Source organism: Emys orbicularis, chromosome 1 (genome assembly GCF_028017835.1).
Source record: "Emys orbicularis isolate rEmyOrb1 chromosome 1, rEmyOrb1.hap1, whole genome shotgun sequence".
In the NCBI taxonomy this organism is placed as follows: Eukaryota; Metazoa; Chordata; order Testudines; family Emydidae; genus Emys; species Emys orbicularis.
In genome coordinates, this window is record NC_088683.1 from 247,219,240 (window position 1) to 247,238,181 (window position 18,942).

The 18,942-nt window shown below is 39.0% G+C and overlaps 1 protein-coding gene across 1 annotated transcript in view; it reads left to right on the forward strand.

Moving 5' to 3' along the window:
* UBE3A (ubiquitin protein ligase E3A) overlaps positions 1 to 18,942 on the forward strand; it is a 104,190-nt gene that overhangs the window by 65,391 nt on the left and 19,857 nt on the right. The window contains exons 5-6 of the mRNA XM_065411372.1: positions 677 to 987; positions 9,408 to 10,663. Coding sequence (XP_065267444.1) covers positions 677 to 987; positions 9,408 to 10,663 — 1,567 coding nt within the window. The remainder of the gene's footprint in view (positions 1 to 676; positions 988 to 9,407; positions 10,664 to 18,942) is intronic.

Consider the following 18,942-nt stretch of genomic DNA (forward strand, 5'->3'; position numbering starts at 1 on the left):
ACTCCTCTCGTTTTGGAGGAGTACAGAAGTCGAATTTAAGAGAGCTCTATGTCGAACTAAATAGCTTCGTGGTGTGGACGGGTGCAGGGTTAATTCGATGTAACGGCGCTAAATTCGACATAAAAGCCTAGTGTAGACCAGGCCTTAATGTCACTCTAGCATTTTTATAAAATAAAACATAAACTTACAAGACTTTCAGATTGTGTGACAGTGTCATGCAAGTGCTTACGCAAGGTGTTGATCAGCTAACCAAGTGAAATGTTGCCTGTAACATGACAGAAGACTAATTCTAGATTTGGAATATCGCGATACTTAGCTTCAGTTAATTTATACCTCAGTTTTAACTGAGTGAGTTAAGTTTCCCCCAGCAGAATTTTCATAGTAAACATAAGTATTACATTTGAATGTAGAACTGAGAACTTTTAGTGCTGGAGAAACATGGTAAAAACCTTCTTCTCTTTCAGTTTACATATGACCTGCAACTAAATTGTGCGTTAAATATACTTTTTGTCAAAATGAGAATCCTGCATTTTCAAAATCTCCTAATGCGTATCCTTTGATTCAGAAGTGTTTTATTTCAGTGTCTGACTAATCTCTGCTTTGATGATAATTTGAATGAGCTTTGTATGTGAAAGCCGTACTAATCCTTGTGCTTACTGTTGAATGTTTGGTACAGGAAGCGAGCAGCTGCAAAACATCTAATAGAACGCTACTACCACCAGTTAACCGAGGGCTGTGGAAATGAAGCCTGCACGAATGAATTTTGTGCTTCCTGTCCAACTTTTCGCCGTATGGATAACAATGCAGCAGCCATTAAGGCCCTCGAGCTTTATAAGATTAATGCAAAACTCTGTGATCCTCATCCCTCCAAGAAAGGAACGAGCTCATCTTACCTAGAAAACAATTCCAAAGGTGCCCATAACAACTCCTGTACTGACAGAAAAATGAACAAGAAGGAAATGCAAGGCCCGAGAGATGACTTTAAAGGTAAGGCATTATAGAATCTTTATAAAATAAAAATTCCTAAAAATGGTGGTGTTGGAAGCTTGTAGATTTCTTTCTCATGTCCAGTATATAGATCTAAAATTACAACTCTAGGTAATAATCTGTGAACAGTTATACAGGATTCTGGGTTGGAGGCAGATATTGTAATAAAAACTAGTGATTTGATTATTAGGATGTTCAGAATTGTTGGATAGCAAGTAGTGGTTATGAATATCTAACTACTATTAGATTGGATACTGGTGGCCTGTATGGAGAAAGGGAAAGAGAACTGTACTGGAGTAGGCTAGATATTGCGGGAAATTGGATGGAGATTTCTGGAGAAAAAGATGGGGTTATATGTGGAAGGAGAAAGCATTGAATTCAAACACTGTGGATAAAATGCTGGAAAGGGAACCTAAGGCTCTCAGTGGGAGAGAGCTGCAGGTTTGGTGTGGAGGGGAAAAGCCAGGCCATGACTGTTGCTACATAACTATTTAAGTATTCGGTATTTGGGCTGCATTTTAGAATAAGATTTTTACAAATACTACAAAGGGGCTGGATTCATGTCCAGAATTGATTTCAAACTGGATATTCATCGCATCCCTGCTAAAATATATGGGTGGATTAGGTTATTATGGAAACATGTTTTCTTTTGTCTTAAAATTTCAAAAGTTAGTGTTGTCATGTGCTAATGTAACGGATGCTTCAGTCCTGCCAGTTTACTGCTCAGTCACATGACTCCTCAGTTGAATAGATTCTCAAGATTGTACCTTTCATTTTTGGCCTCTGAATTCTGTGTTTGGGAACAGACAGGTAAAGGAGGAAAGGAACAGTGAAAGGGCCAGCTTGGTTTCATGGTTTTCAAGCTTGGGTGAGGACGAGCCAGTCAAAATAGAGTCTATTCTAGAGTCTGGGTTTGAATTGTACCTTCCTTTGGTACTAGGATGAGGAGGATTTATGGCCAAACTCCAGAAAACCAGCCAGTTCTTACAGTGTGGCTTTGTGCTGAGCCTGTTGATATTCCACACACGCAAATCATTAACTTACAGATAAGGTTGCTACAGTAAACACAGAAATTTGCTGTCTTAATGTCATAAATAAAAAGAAAAAAAACAGCTAAGGACGTATAATGTTAATTCCTTGGTTGTTAACGGAAAAAATACCTGTCCTGTGGAAAGATCTTGTTTAGACATACATCTATAAAAGCTAAAACGTATGCTAAAACAAATTCGTTTGTAAGTTAGAGATCTGAAAAAAATACATCCCAAAACTGTCACTTCATACTTTTTTGAACACTTAACAGTTTAACCTGTTTACTTCTGGCTTTCCAGAAAATTACATCTGTACTCCGAGTGACTTGTGTAACTTTGGTTATGACCAATACTTTACTTCCATCCCTAGCAAAGACTGAAATCCCACATTAACTGAAAAACCCAAAGCCTTTAACTGTGGAGCTGCCCATCATATTTCCAAAATTAGTATTACTAAGGTACTGTTGCAACAGGTTGTGCAGACATGCAAGTTGGGATTCACTAACAATTAACTAAAAGGAAGGTATAACCTTTTTAGCAAAGGATAAAGGGATGTATTGCACCTGTAGTGTACCATCCTGTTTGTATTATAGTATTGTTACAACACCTAGAGGCCCCAGTCAGGATTGGGGACTATTTGTGTTAGGCACTATATACAAGACCATAGTGAGAGATGGACCTGGCCCCTAATTTCTTACAGGGTTGGGGAAAGTGAACCAACATCTAGACCCGGGGTCGGCAACCTTTGAGAAGTGGCGTGCCAAGTCTTTAGTAATTTAAGGTTTCGCGTGCCGGTAATAAATTTTACCGTTACAGGAGCCCCCCGACAGAACCCCAGACTGGCAGCGGGCTGAGCGGGGCCAGTGGCCGGGACCCCGGCTGGCAGAAGCGTGCCAGTAAAAATTGGCTGGCGTGCTGCCTTTGGCATGCGTGCCGCAGGTTGCCGACCCCTGATCTAGACAGAGTGATTGTTGCAAGTGTCACTTTCTGCATTTTTGTGGTGAGAGGGAATCCTGTCTAATAATCTGTCTTTAATCTTTCTATATTTAACAGGGTGTTTTTAGTTTCTCTACTTCTTCACAGCTATGTGCATAGATTCTAGACAATGGTTTCCTTGGAACTCTGGAGGCAGACCAATCCTGTGAGTCGCTGCTTCAGGCTAGGCCCCAACCACTGCAGAACCTGCCAGTATTGACCTGTCTCCATAGCTGCTTGGACAGACTGACCATCCTCTGCAGAGCATTAGTGCCTAGAGGAAAAAACTTCTGAAGTCCATTTGAGGCTCCCAACTAGCTTTGGAACCAAAATTTACTTCTGAGGAATTTGAAATCCTGAATTACTGCAGTGGTCCTTCTGCAGCTGCAGTGCTGGGGAAATAGCAATCAAATTTTAGAATGCCAAGGAAAAGGGTAAGCAACCTGCTATTACATTTGATTCTGAACAGCAATTTTGAAGTGACTAAATCCAAAAGCTCAACAGCTTCCCCAAACAAAGCCCACCAAGTCCATTGTTAAACAACCATCTGGGTTTGCCTTAGCCATCTGTGCTACTGACCATAAACCCAACTCAGGCCAGTCTCTCAAAGCTGCAGCCCCAATTCATAGAAGAAAGTGTGGGACCTTTGTTTCATTTGCTGTTAAGGAGAGAGACCATTTTCTTTTGGTCAGATCACTTCAGGAAGGGAGTCACATCAGCCTCTGTCTCTTCAGTCAGCCCAAGAGAAAGAAGCAACCCTCCAAGGAGTTAGCAGTGTTCCAAGAGCAACCAGGGGAGTAGTTGTGGCAACTACTGCTAGAGCTTCTGCTGACTCATTGCCAAAAATTCTCTGAGGTGGTGCTTTATGCTGCTGCTACTGACCATGGCCTTAGCACCATACTCTTTCTGCTCATGGACAACTCGCTGCAAGAACAGAACATCTAGCACAGATGACAGAGTAGAAACAAACGGTCAGTTTTTAACAAGGCAAAAGATTGGCAATGAGGTATCCCAAAGTCCCATGTTCTGTTGTTCTTTAATATATATACTTTCAAGGTCTGGAAAACAGGATGAATGATGAGGTGACAAAATTTGGAGATGGCTCACAATTGTGGAGGTTAAATGAGACAAATATGAGAGATGTAACGAGACTAGATAAATGGGTAAATAGTAGCAAATAAATCACTGTTGAAAATGCAAAGTAATGTACTTCGGTAGAAATAACTTGAACTACTCATATTGCTGGGTCCTAAAAAGTGTGACCATGCAGGAAAAATATCTGGGTGGTGGTGTCAAGAGCTCAGTGCAGATCTCTATGCAATGTTTAATGACACTCAAAAAAGCAAACGTGAAGATGTATAAAGTATGCGCTGGAAAATATTTCTGAAAACAATATAATGCCACTATATAAATCCAATGGCACACTCTCATCTGGAATGCTGTATTCAGTTCTGATCATTCTCAAAAAAAAAAAAAAAAAAAAAGGCAGAATTAGATGTCCAGAGATGAGTGACAAATAGTTAGAGGCCAGAAAAAGCTTCCATATAAAGAGATTGAAAAGATTGTTTTGTTTAGGGAAACTCCTAAGAGGGGATAGGATAGAGACAAAATAACGAATGGTGCAAAAGTGATGGATCTGGTGATCTTATTTGCCCTTTTCATAACACAAGAACATTCAATGAAATTGAAAGGCAAACGCACTTAATGATAGAAGGAAATACTGTGCATGACACATAAATGGAATTCATTGCTATAAAACATCGAGACCAAGCGTCAAAAAAATACTTTTTTTGAAAAGCGTCATCTGTTTATATGGGTAATGTGAAGGATCCATAATTGCATGAGAGAAGGTGAAGGTGAAAAAATTTGGAAGGGATCTGTAACCTCAAACTTCTGGACATATGTCTAGCACTAATTGATAGGAAGGAGATAGAAACTTTCCTGTGGTCTTTTTATTCTGTAATTGTTCGCTATGGGAATTCTTGCATCTGGTGCTGATAACTATTAGAGACAGGATATTGGACTGGTCTGGTATGGTAGTTCCTATGTCACTGGTAATGTTACCGAGATATAAACACATCAGTTGGACTGTGCTTATAGGGTATGAAGCTATAAAACTTGTGTTAAGTGCCTGGAATGCAAGCTATTTGGTCAGAAACATGCATTAGATATGTTTTTTATTATGTTTTTCGGGTGTTAACATGGAAGAATATGATACATATATTCTTGCTGGAAGTGGGTGAGATTTGAAATGCAGTATATTTCAACAATAATCACTATCATAAAATGATCAATTTGTTATACAGTCCAGCTAATAACCACTGTAGTCCAGAGCCAGTGAATTTAGTACTTCATAAACCTGGTTTATGAAACTTATCATGTGGCATAGAACCGAAAATATTTGAGATAGTTGACTATCACTTTCTTTTTATATCACAATTTGGTTTCTAGATGTATGCTGCAACAAACCTAAAGTATACTTGTAGTTAATGGAATTACTTTCTAGTACATTCAGTACTACAGCTTTGTATTTTAGCAAAATTTTATGCAAATGAGTGGAGTCTGCTTTTTTTCCACATGGACAAGAAGTTAAAGATCTGAGTCCTTCCTCTATTTTCAGGAACATTGTTCCTATATGAACTTCCACAGATTATTAGAAAAATTGGAGTTTGGTTTTTCTGCACAGCCACACTTCTGTAATCCTTATATTTTGCCAGTTTTCTTAAGTCTGCAACATATTCCTTAGAAATTTAAATTTCCATTTTTCATTCTCTGATGATCTGGTCTGTCTCACCTGGGCTTAGTCCCTACCTCCCCCAGCTTAGTTCCTTTGTTTCTTCAAGTGTTGTTAGCAGTCTTCCTTCTTGGGCAGGGAGGCAGTGGAGAAGAGCCGAGATTAACTCACTCCCCAGCCTTAAATAGGATTTGCATGTGGCGGGAATGCTTTGTTTCCTAGTTTGATTCCAACCCCTTTCCCGTGGAAAAGTACCAGCATTTCAAGATGGTAACCTGTACCAAGTAACATGATCACATGACGCTGCAGTGTCAAAGCAGCATCCCAGGAAACTTCTCAGGAAGGTGGGAGATTAGTATCTTCAAAGTCCTATTGTCCTTCCTAATGGCCCAACCAGGCTGATTGCATACTGTCTGGTGAGCATTCCCCAAGTATACACATGGTTGTAATTATTACATAGTCAATATTTCTAACTTCAGATACAGAAATGATGCATGCATACAAATTGGATAATCACATTCAGTAAATCATAACCTTTCCAGTGATACCTCACATGACCCGTCTTGCATAAAACATCTTAGTTATGCCATATTCAAATCATAACAATATTTCTATGAAGAATATGGGGCATAATATCACAGATGTTAAACAGCAACTACTAAAGTAGTTATTATTGGGAGTGGACTACATCCACCCTGATTGAATTGGCCCTGTCAACACTGGTTCTCCACTTGCGAAGTAACTCCCTGCTCTCCATGTGTCAGTATATAATGCCTGCATCTGTAACTTTCACTCTATGCATCCGAAGAAGTGAGGTTTTTACCCACGAAAGCTTATGCCCAAATAAATCTGTTAGTCTTTAAGGTGCCACCAGACTCCTTGTTGTTTTTGTAGATACAGACTAACACGGCTACCCCCTGATACTAAAGTTAGACATTTTTAAATCAGCAGATCTGGATAACGTGCACCCAAGAGTTTTAAAAGAGCTGGCTGAGGACCTTGCTGAACTGCTAATGTTGATTTTCACTAAGTCTGGGAACCCTGGGGAAGTTCCAGAAAACTGGATCAAAGCTAATGTTGTGCCAATATTTTAAAAGGGTAAACAGGATGACCCTGGTAATGATAGGCCTGTCACTCTGACATTTATGCTGGGCAAAATAATGGAGTGGCAGATACAGGACTCGATTAATAAAGAACTAAAGAAGGGTAATGTAATTGATGCCAATCAACATGGGTTTATGGAAAATAGATCTTGTAAAACTAGCTTGATGTATCTTTTTGATGAGATTACAAGTTTGATTGATAAAGATAATGGTGTTGCTGTAATATACTTAGATTACTGTAAGACATTTGTCTTGGTAGCACACACTATTTTGATTTAAAAAAATAGAACAATATAAAATTAACATTTCACACATTAAATGGATTAAAAACTTGCAAAGTGATAGGATGTTCTCAAAATGTAATTGTAAACGGGGAATCATCATCGAGCAGATGGGTTTCTAGTAGGATCCCACAGGGCTTCGTTCTTTGCCCTATGCTATTTAACTTTCTATCAGTCATCTGGAAGAGACCATAAAATCATCACTGATAAAGCTTGCAAGTGACTTAATATTGGGAGAGTGGAATAATGAAGAGGACAGGTCACTGATACACTGTGATCTGGGTCATTTGGTAAACTGAGCATAAGCAAATAATGTGCGTCTTAATACTGCTAAATGTAGGCTATAATTACAAAAAGGGGTACTCTGTCCTGGGAAGCAGTAATTCTGAAAAAGACTTAGGGGTCATGGTGGCTAATCAGCTGAACATGAATTCCCAGTACAATACTGCGGCCAAAAGGGCTAATTCAATCATTGGATGTGTAAACGAGAATCTTGAGAAGGAATGGAGAGATTGTTACTTCTATATTTGGCACTGGTGCAACTGCTGCCAGAATACTGTGTCCAGTTCAGGCATCCACAATTCAAGAATGATGTTGATAAATTGGAGATGGTTCAGAAAAGAGCCATGAGGGTTATTAAAGGTTTGGAAAACATGCATTATAGTGATTGATTCAAGGAGCTCAATCTGTTTATTTTAACAAAGAAAAGGTTACGGGGCAACTTGATTAGTCTATAAGTACCTACATGGGGAATAAATATTTGGCTCTTCAGTCTGGCAGACAAGGGTATAACAATATTCAGTGGCTAAAAATTGAAGCTAGATAAATTCAGACTGGAAATGAAGTGTAAATTTTTAACAGGGAGGATAATTAACCATTGGAACAGTTTACCAAGGGTTGTGATGGATTCTCCATCACTAGCAATTTTAAATCGAGATTGGGTGTGTTTTTTAAAAAGATATGTTCTAGTTCAAAAGTAATTATTTCGGGGAAGTTTTCTGGCCTGTGTTATACCAGAGGTCAGACTAGATGATCACAATGGTTCCTTCTAACTTTTGGATCTATTAACTTTTTAGGTTCTGATCCTATAAACATTTAGGCATGGTAGTAACTTTATGCACATAGGTAATTCCACTGAAATCAATGAGATTGGTGTAGGTAAAGTAATTTATAAGTAACTTACAAACAACTTAACTGTTTGCAAGATCAGGGCCTCAGAAGGGCTTCTGAAGGAATGGAGAGAAAAGCAGCAACAGTAAAGAGGAAAAAGGATAAATCTTAAATCTTTCACCAAAATAAGATTTTTTTCATATCTATGAGAATCACAGTTTGGCACCCACTGAAACTACCTTTTTAAAAATCAACTTGTGTAGACTTGAATTAACATTAACAGATATTCTTAAGGTTGCCTACTAGAGTTTTTTTAACTAATAAAGTGGCCCAGCACATACAGAAGAACCCCTTTGATTCAAGGCCGGTTATGTATGTCATATACATTGCAGCATGAATTTCTGAGATTGATATTGATTATATATTGGTTTTTTGGAATGCTTTTCAGACATGTTATGTTTCATATTCATGAGATTTTTTTGAAACTGTTGCAGAAATTACTACTATAAATGACTATCCTTCATTTACTGTATCACAAAATAAACAACTGACTAGCTCTCTTGTGAAGAATCTATTTTTTTAAAAAGTTAACATTTCTTATGGTACCTTAAAATAAATAGTTGCTACTGAGCAGTGACCATACTTTTAGTAATTTTCAGCTTAGTTACTTTAATGGGCATTTGATCAACAGATGTTTAAGAACTGTGTAAAGATTAATTTAAAACAATGGTATCCTGTCCTATAACATCAAATGGAGGCAGTTTTACCAAGTACGTTGATGGGTTGGTCTTCATGCTTTAAGGTTTTTAAAGTTTTACACATTTAAACATTTTACTGACTTTGTTTCCAGGATATAGTACCATTATATATTACCAAATGTATTTCATTTTTCCTACAATTCTGTTGCAAAGCTCTCATCATTGCAATTGACTCCTAGGTCACAGAGCTCCATAGAAGTAAGGAGTAAAACATTCAAGTACGATAGATACTGCAAATTGATGTTTGTTTCTTAATGTTAATGAAATTAGAAAGTAAATTTGTCTTAAACTCATTCAACAATGTCAGAGTAGGAGGTATTAGATGTGAGGTGGTGGTAAAAAATTGTGTATATCATTGCAACTTGATAAAAAGTGAATGTATTTACTGTATCAAGTAAATTTCAAGTGTGGTCTCTTTTTTAACTTTATAGATGTGACTTACCTAACAGAAGAGAAGGTAGATGAAATTCTTGAACTGTGTAGAGAGAAAGAGGACTATTCTCCTCTAATCCGTGTCATTGGGAGAGTGTTTTCTAGTGCTGAGGCACTGGTACAAAGTTTCAGAAAAGCCAAGCAGCATACCAAGGAAGAGCTGAAGTCTCTTCAAGGAAAGGATGAAGATAAGGATGAAGATGAAAAAGAAAAAGCTGCCTGTTCAGCTGCTGCGATGGAGGAAGATTCCGGAGCATCATCATCATCTTCATCAAGAGTAGGTGACAACACACAAGGAGATAACAACCTACAAAAATTAGGCCCTGATGAAGTATCGGTAGATATTGAAGCAGTCAGACGGGTCTACAGTAGATTACTTTCTAACGAAAAAATAGAAACTGCCTTTTTAAATGCACTTGTGTACTTGTCACCTAATGTAGAATGTGACTTGACTTACCATAATGTGTACTCTCGGGATCCTAACTATCTGAATTTGTTTGTAATTGTTATGGAGAATGGTAATCTTCATAGCCCTGAATATCTGGAAATGGCTCTGCCTTTGTTTTGCAAAGCAATGAGCAAGCTACCCCTTGCAGCTCAAGCAAAACTAGTCAGATTGTGGTCTAAGTACAGTGCAGAGCAGATTCGGAGAATGATGGAAACATTTCAACAGCTTATCACCTACAAAGTCATAAGCAATGAATTCAACAGTCGGAATCTAGTGAATGATGATGATGCCATTGTTGCTGCTTCAAAGTGCTTGAAAATGGTTTACTATGCAAATGTAGTCGGAGGGGATGTGGACACAGACCACAATGAAGAGGAAGATGAAGAGCCCCTCCCAGAATCCAGTGAATTAACTCTTCAAGAGCTTCTGGGTGAGGAAAGAAGAAATAAGAAAGGGCCTCGAGTGGACCCACTGGAAACTGAGCTTGGTGTAAAAACTATAGATTGCCGAAAACCACTTATCCCTTTTGAAGAATTTATTAATGAACCACTGAATGATGTTCTAGAAATGGACAAAGACTACACTTTCTTCAAAGTAGAAACAGAAAACAAATTCTCTTTTATGACATGTCCCTTTATATTGAATGCTGTTACCAAGAACCTGGGATTGTATTATGACAATAGAATCCGCATGTACAGTGAACGACGCATAACTGTGCTCTACAGTTTAGTTCAAGGACAGCAGTTGAACCCATATTTGCGACTCAAAGTGAGACGTGATCACATCATAGATGATGCACTTGTCAGGGTAAGTCATGCAACAATGTAAAACTGAAATATGCTATACTGTAATAGTAGCTAGAACCCTTCACTACCTCAAAAGCAAAAATGTACTGATTAGTTATTAGGTTTCTTCAAGGTGAAATGGTTGGTACAAACTTAAGGTCCTATCCTGCACACACTATTGAGGGTACAGCATCATGGGACTACTTTGGATAGTAAGCATGACCCCTCTGATGTTTGCAGACTTTGAACCTAAACTGATAAATATCTTGTCCATTAGTAGTGTGGTGTCCAGTATTGAATGCAGCCCTTGCTACTGGACATTGGCATGCCAACTCCTTTCATGTCTATTTAAGCTCCTTATTTTCCCTTGAACAAACTTTCTTTAAATTATCCTTTGGGGCTGAAATGTTCTATACTTGACCTTAGTCAAAAGGTGAATTTTATTTTTCAGGAGGGAGTTTGAACAAAAGCCATTACATTGTTTTGAGTTCCACAAAAGAGAAGTTTCTTTTATTTAAAAAATTAATTTTTTGAATGCACACATAATGAGTAAAATTTACATTTTAAAATACTCCTGTGGCTTCATCTAAGTATATTAGTAAACCACAGCTTGTAGGGCAGAAGGAAGAGTGGCTTCGAGCACCTGAAAACTGCACCAGTAACCTGCTAATACGTACTCTGACAAGCCTTATTACTCTAGGGATATGGCTTCTTAAATTAAAACTCAGTATTAAAAAAAAAAATTGCTAGAACCACTTTTGAGCACAAAGGAATTAGTGGGTTATGCAAGGCATTCACTATGAAAAATAGTACATAGTAGATAAATAACATGTAATGCAGAGAAGTTATAAACATATTTTCTCATATGAATATAACAATTTAACTTTTTTTTAAGGTTCACTTGTCTCAGACCACTTCTCCCCTTCCAAGTCTTTCTATGTGCTCAGCTACTGTTACCTATAATTTCTGTTACTAACAAACTACATTGGTGATACTAAATTTATTTAGTTTATCCTGTTACTGAAAAAACAGAATTGAGAGCCCCAAGTAAGCTCCCAGTTCAATGTTGTGAGAACATTTTAACTTTCAAACAGCCTGGCTGCTTCTTGGCTGGTGATAAGTATGACCAAACTTCAAGTACTAGCGTGGAACTTGTGGAGGAAAAATGGCTTTTTTTTTAGACATTCAGCACCTGAGAAACAGCCAGGTTGTTGTAAAGCTTAACTTTACTCCGTGTACCAATCTTTTATCATTTGAGTAAGAATGTGCTTAGTGATTTCACCGCTTGTCTGGTTTATAGCTATAACCAAATATGTGGTGTTGTGTTTAACCTAATGGGATTATTGCATAAACTCCAGGTGGCTTCTAGATGCTTAAATTGTGGGGGACAGCAGAAAGCAAAGTACACTTTTTCTGTTTATAATACTCTGAGAGGATGGGCTAAAACTAGATAACAGCCAGTTTCAAAGGAGTATTAAACGTTGTAAATTCATGCAAGGAGGACTGATCGGGGAGGAAAAAAATATGCAAATATGTGAAAAAGCACTCAAGGCTTATCTACACTTACTGCGCAGCAGCGGCACAGTTACACCGGTGAAGGTAGTGAAGACGTTACCTACACTGAAGGGAGAGCTGCTCCCATTGGTGTAGGTACTCCACCTCCCTGAGAGGCAGTAGCTATATCCACAGGAAAAGTTCTCCTCTCAACATAGCGCTTTCTACACTGGTGGTTGGGTTGGTATAACTATGTCATTCAGCAGTGTGAATAAATCAGAGCACTGAGCAATGTAGTTGTACCAGCATACGCTGGTAGTGTAGACCAAGCCTTAGAAGGAGATTGCTTATTGTGGAAGGAAATTGAAATCTTTTGACAAGAACAAAAGAACTGATTTTCCTGCCTCCCAATGTTAATCTGAGGAACATGTGCATTTTCAACTGGCTCCGTTTTGATTGCTTTCTAATAAACCTGATCTCAGTTAAGACAAGCGGAATTGAATTGTGGTGTGTGTTAGTTGGGACAAGAGCTGCTGGCCTTTCCTGGAAATAAAGACCACCTTTTCCACCATTAGGGAAGTGAAGGTTCACTTTCTTTGTCAGGCAAGGGAACTGTGGGTGCCCTCCCCAACAGATACAGTAAGGGATCCCATGTAGGCTGGTGTGGACATGAAGAAATCCATTAGACCTAAGAAATATTGTGCAAGGATACAAAATGTGACACTTTGGCCTGGCTCTTATATAACCACAAAGTGAGGGAAACTAGTTACAACACATCTCCTGATACATTACAGTTTGAGATATGAATGGCACCAAATCCCAGTTTTTTCCTCTAAATACTAGATAACACTGCTTTCCTGCTCCAGGGTTTTTACCTTGGTCCATAACATAAAAACCCTGGAACAGGAAAACTGTGTTATCTAGTAGTTAGAGGGGAAAACGGGGATTTGGGTTACCTGGGTTCTATAATATGCTTAGCCACCTCATTGTAAAGCATTTTGAGGCCTTTTGACAAAAAGCAATTACATGAATGCCAACCAAATATTAAGTATCCCAGTTTGTATGCAAATATTTATAATGCCTTTCTTATTTCTCTGTCCTCACTGGTATTCAAAACAATTTGTAGTTTAATATCCTTAACTTCCTTTATGATCAAGGAAATTTGTAATGTAAGACTAGGGGTTAAATTTTAAAAGCACTTGATGAATGATGTAGGCTTCTAAGCCCCATTTTCAAAAGTGACTTAGGCGCATACAAGCTTGAGTATGATTGAAAGTATTAGTAAATGGATATCGTTAGGATCACTTCCCCGATTTTCAAAGTAAAATTTTCAGATCTGACTAGATTAATAGTTAATTTGTTAAATACTTATATATAGTGTTTAGTTCATGGGTGAGTTAATGCTGCTGCAAGAATGTTTTTAATACTTTGACTTTTATACATTCAAATTTGCAACTTTCATGTTAATTTATCTTGGAGTTTTTGCATATTATGAAACTGTTTTATTGCTATGAACACTAATTAAGCTGTTTGAGCAACAGTAAGTCATTACATACTCAGCAGTCAATAAATGTACAGGTCTAGCTAATTTCTTCTTTATTAATTCAGTTTCATATGATGATTCACTTATAAGGAATAACTGCATTGTGAATAATTAGTTCCTTCAACCAGGTGCCTCATAACATCAGCTGAGGCATGCAGTAATCATCCCCAAATGTATTGCCTGTGGTTTTATTGATTAGATTAAAATTGAGTTAGGAGGAGTATGTCCACTTAAGTACATAGAATTAGTTACCTGAAAAAATCTCCTGCATAATTTATTAATAAGTAGCATAAATAACTTTGTTGAACATTTGAAAAAACAGACTGCTAGCCACTCCATGATCACACTACTTGAGTACTGTCAAGTAGTGTAAAAATAAAACTTTGCTGGCCCACTATTGTATTTTAATATAATATTAAACTAGTAGTTGAAATACTTCCTAGATAGCTGCTTTAATTTGCTTCTTGGTGGAAGGATGGAAAGGTGGTAGTGATTGTTGTTGATTAGACATACCTTTTATGCAAAATTTTATTAAAGTTCCATCTCTTTGCTCCGTCTGCTTCCTTATACCTGTAGGGAAGCTGTTCCACTTTTTTTCATCTGTTGGATTAGAATGGACCACCTCAGAGTCATTACAGCTATGAATGAGCAACCTTAATTCCTCTCCAGTTTATACTTCTTGAATGGAATTAAGTTCCACTTGCAGAATCTTTATTGCCGATGGTCCCACACCAAGAAAACTCAGCTTGACTAATTCCAGGCTGAATTTGGAGGACTGTCAGTTAAGAAAACTATCCTTATTTGTAAATAGAGCAGATTTGACTGGAGTCATTAAAGTATGCAGTGACACGGTCATTTTTGGAGTACAAGTAGCTGCACTTCATGCAAGTTATACTTAAGATGACTTATGCCACCAGACTCTGATACTACTTTTCCTTCAAACTCTAGACCCACTGTGATTGTGCAGCTTCCTCCTTATGCTGGATGTGCTACCACAATCATTAGGCAGAGAACATTGATACTCTGTTCCAAGATTCTGAATTTTCTTCTGACAAACCATTTTGAATTTTAAAAAAATCTAAAAGTAATAGTTATTAAAATAAAACTAATTGTAAACATACTTAATTTTCTGTTTCCAAAAGTAAGGATTTGAATAATTTCTATGTTGTGATTAAAAAAATACAGGTCTAGCGTATAAATTGTGCGTTTGAGAGCACAAAATGTTCTTTTACTATTGCATGTCAAACAGTTTTTCCTTTGCCTCCATTGCAGTTTAGATATAGTTCACTGACTGTCTGTTAGTGACTGCAGTGGTCTGTTATCTATGCTTTCTACTAAGAGCTGTTTTTCCTGCTAAGCAGCAGTTGTCTGAGGGACAAGGTTGACCCTAGAAGCAAATAACCCTGCAGACTTGAATTGAGCTGCCCCAGGAACCTCGCCTAAACCTAACCTAACCTAACCTTGCTCTAACCTAGAGCATATTGTGGAATCAGGTCAGTGGCTCAGATAAGCCCACCTTTTTTTGGCACTTTTAAAGCTGGCCTCCACATTAGACCTTCACTGGATATGTCTAAACTGCAATGTAAGCCCAGGGTTTCTGGGACTCAAGTCCTCTGGCCCATGTTAGGGAACCCTGGTCTTAAGCATCTACATTATATTTTAACTCTATGTTAAGACTTTTCTAAAATGTGCTCGAACCTGCAGTGCACAGGCCTCAGTCAAAGTAACCATATCCCAGAGTTCCTAGCCCTCTCCCCTTCCCCACCTCCCCCACTGAAATGTGGCTGCTCTAGTCCTAGGACCATGGGGCATTGTGGGAAAACTGTACTGCCTGCCCTTCATGTTACCAGAAAGCAGCTCGATTGGCAAAAGGCTTGATTGGTTCACTCTGCATTGCAAATTTAGGAGTCTCACTAACAGGGTGCTTGCAGATCATTGATCTGAAAAGAATGAGTTAATGCTGACCTGAGCTGCTGCTGTTCACAACGTGGGGATGACTTCTATTTTCAGGAGAGTGCATTGCATATTGTTGGGATAGAGAGGACTAAGGAAGTTGTCCCATGGAATTGTAGGATACTTCTAACTGACTCCTGGTACCCGAGTCAAGAGGGGCTGTGTCTACACTGCAAAGCAATAGGACCAATGTTCCCTCTAATTTTTTCCCTCCATGTGTGGAATAAATTTTCTTATGTGCACCATCAGTAGAAACAAAAAACCTAGATATAATATATATTTTTAAAAAGTTACCATAGGGATAATTACTCTAGCCAGGACAGGTTAGGGATTTTAGAACTCACTACTCAAAGAATTAAATGTAAGTGTAAGAGAAATAAAAATTACAAAATGCATAGACCAGTCTCTAAACACTAAAATAACACTTTAAAAGAATAAAATTACAGAGAATATATGTGCATTGCAGGAAGTTCCAAGTAGTAGCAACAATAGTAATACAAGTATGTATTGGGAGGTGAGAGAGAGAGAGACTGACTGTGTGTGCTGGCTGCTGGGGATATCTCAGAAACAGTGCACTGTCTCTTTAAGAAAGGCACTCAGCTGAGAGCCATTCAGACTGCAGCAGCTCCAAGTCCTCCTGAGCCAGGCTGTCCCCTCTGCCCTGCTCTGCGGAGGCGGGAGGGATAGCTCAGTAGTTTGAGCATTGGCCTGTTAAACCCAAGGTTGTGAGTTCAATCCCTGAAGGGGCCATTTAGGGGTCTGGGGCAAAAATCTGGGGATTGGTCCTGCTTTGAGCAGGGGGTTGGACTAGATGACCTCCTGAGGTCCCTTCCATCCCTGACATTCTATGATCTAAATCCTCTGCGTGGGCGGGGGAGGGGGACAGCCTGACATCAGCACCCTCCCCCCACCTCCTGCTCTGCATAGCCGGCAGGAGGGTCCCAGGAGCAGCTGCAGGACAAAGCAATGTGGGGGGAGGGGCACCTGAACACATGCTGCCGACTGTGTGCACTCTGCTATCAGCTGGGTGGCATTTAAATCTCTCCTGTGCTGCCGCCCAAGCACACAGCTTACAGGGAACACAGAATAGAGCTTACATCCTGAGTCCTGGCTTAACTCGAGCTCAGACCCTCCAGCCCTGCAGGACCCTGGGTCCAAACCTTGGACAATTGCAGTATAGACACAAGGGGGAGTTAGGCTTGAGCCTCGGCTCAAGCACAGACTTACACTGAAGTGTAGACATACTGAGGACTTCCAATCTGTCCATCCAGCTTCACTCTAACTGTGTAGTTTTAATTACTACTGCTTGTTGAGAAGGCCAATCTGAAATAATTTTCATATCAGCAGATTTAATCACTCATTTAATATAAAATCCATTAATATGACAAGAAAATCCGAGCACCATGCCTATGAAAAGATAGTGTTTTGAAGGAAATTATTCGGAAACTGTGCATTGTTCCTTGTAACTTTTGTGATTCATAAAACTTACAATACAGTATTTATTGCCAGCAACAGTTTACTCCAAAGCCAACAATACATCATGGTTAGCTGTCAGTGAGAAAAAGGATTGGGTAACAAAGAGATGAGGTAGGTAGTATTAAAGCCAACTGTAAACAGAAAGGGAGTAGGCAGGAGGACTCCCATCTACCCAAGGTGTAGATCAGTGACAGAACCTTCATTAACATCGTTGTGACCTTTTCAAAGTAACGAAGTAGCCTCTGTGATATTGAGACTCTCTAGTCCAGTGTTCTTAATATAATATGAAAATCGTTGCTGCATTCGCTTCATACTTGGTTTAAATATTTATTCTTGTTATGTATTGCAGTAGCATATATGATCCCCGATCAGGACCCCTTATACACATCAAAAAAAGATTTTCTTTTGTGAAAAGTTTACAGTCCTAAATTTGAACTGAGACACAACAGGTAGATATAGTGTAGTTGTGGGGAGAACCAATATAAACCTAATATAACTCTATGGGATTTTGCTGCACAAGTACTGAATATCCAGAGAATATTTTGATCCTTTGAGACTAAATATGAATTAATTTTTACTGAAGATATGGGAAGCCAAATGGGCAGTCCTTTTCAGCTAAACCACAACTGTGTGTACCCTGGGGTACTGTAAATTTTATATAAAATTTGATCATTCCTCTTTTAGTTCTATTAACCTCTTTGCTTCACTTTTAGGTCCCTTCATGGCTTAGCTCTCTTCCCCCTTCCCCCCTTGTATATGGTATGGAGCCATCAGTACCCATCATTGCTCCACCAGTGATGCTTGCCTTCCTTGCCAGTTAGTCAAATTATCTAGAAAACATGTACATACTTTCATGCTGCCCCTTTTGCATGAGAGGAATTCCCTATAAAAATCCTCAAGGCCACTACATTATCCTCCTCCACATTCTACTCCTGGGGAAATTCTGCACCACTGCGCACATGCAGAATTCATGTCCCCCGCAGATTTTTTTTCTCTGCAGAAAATACATGCTCATAGACTTTAAGGTCAGAAGGGACCATTATGATCATCTAGTCTGACCTCCCGCATGATGCAGGCCACAAAAGCTGACCCACCCACTCCTGGAATAATTCTCTCCCTTGACTCAGCTGTTGAAGTCCCCAAATCATGATTTAAAGACTTCAAGTCACAGAGAATCCTCCAGCAAGCGACCCCTGCCCCATGCTGCGGAGGAAGGCGAAAAACCTCCAGGGCCTCTGCCAATCTACCCTGGAGGAAAATTCCTTCCCGACCCCAAATATGGCGATCAGCTGAACCCCGAGCATGCGGGCAAGATTCTCCAGCCAGACCCTCTGGAAAAAGTTCTCTGTAGTAACTTTTAATATCCCATCATTGACCATTGTTACTAATTACCAGCGATGGCACGTTATTGACCTATTGACTAAAATCACCTTATCCCATCAAACCATCCCCTCCATAAACTTATCAAGCTTAATCTTAAAGCCAGAGAGCTCTTTCCAGAACTTCTGATGGTTAGAAACCGTCGTCTAATTTCAAGCCTAAACTTCCCAATGGCCAGTTTATATCCATTTGTTCTCGTGTCCACATTAGTACTGAGCTGAAATAATTCCTCTCCCTCCCTGGTATTTATCCCTCTGATATATTTAAAGAGAGCAATCATATCCCCCCTCAGCCTTCTTTTGGTTAAGGTAAACAAACCAAGCTCCTCGAGTCTCCTTTCATAAGACAGGTTTTCCATTCCTCGGATCATCCTAGTGGCCCTTCTCTGTACCCGTTCCAGTTTGAGTTCATCCTTTTTAAACATGGGAGACCAGAACTGCACACAGTACTCCAAA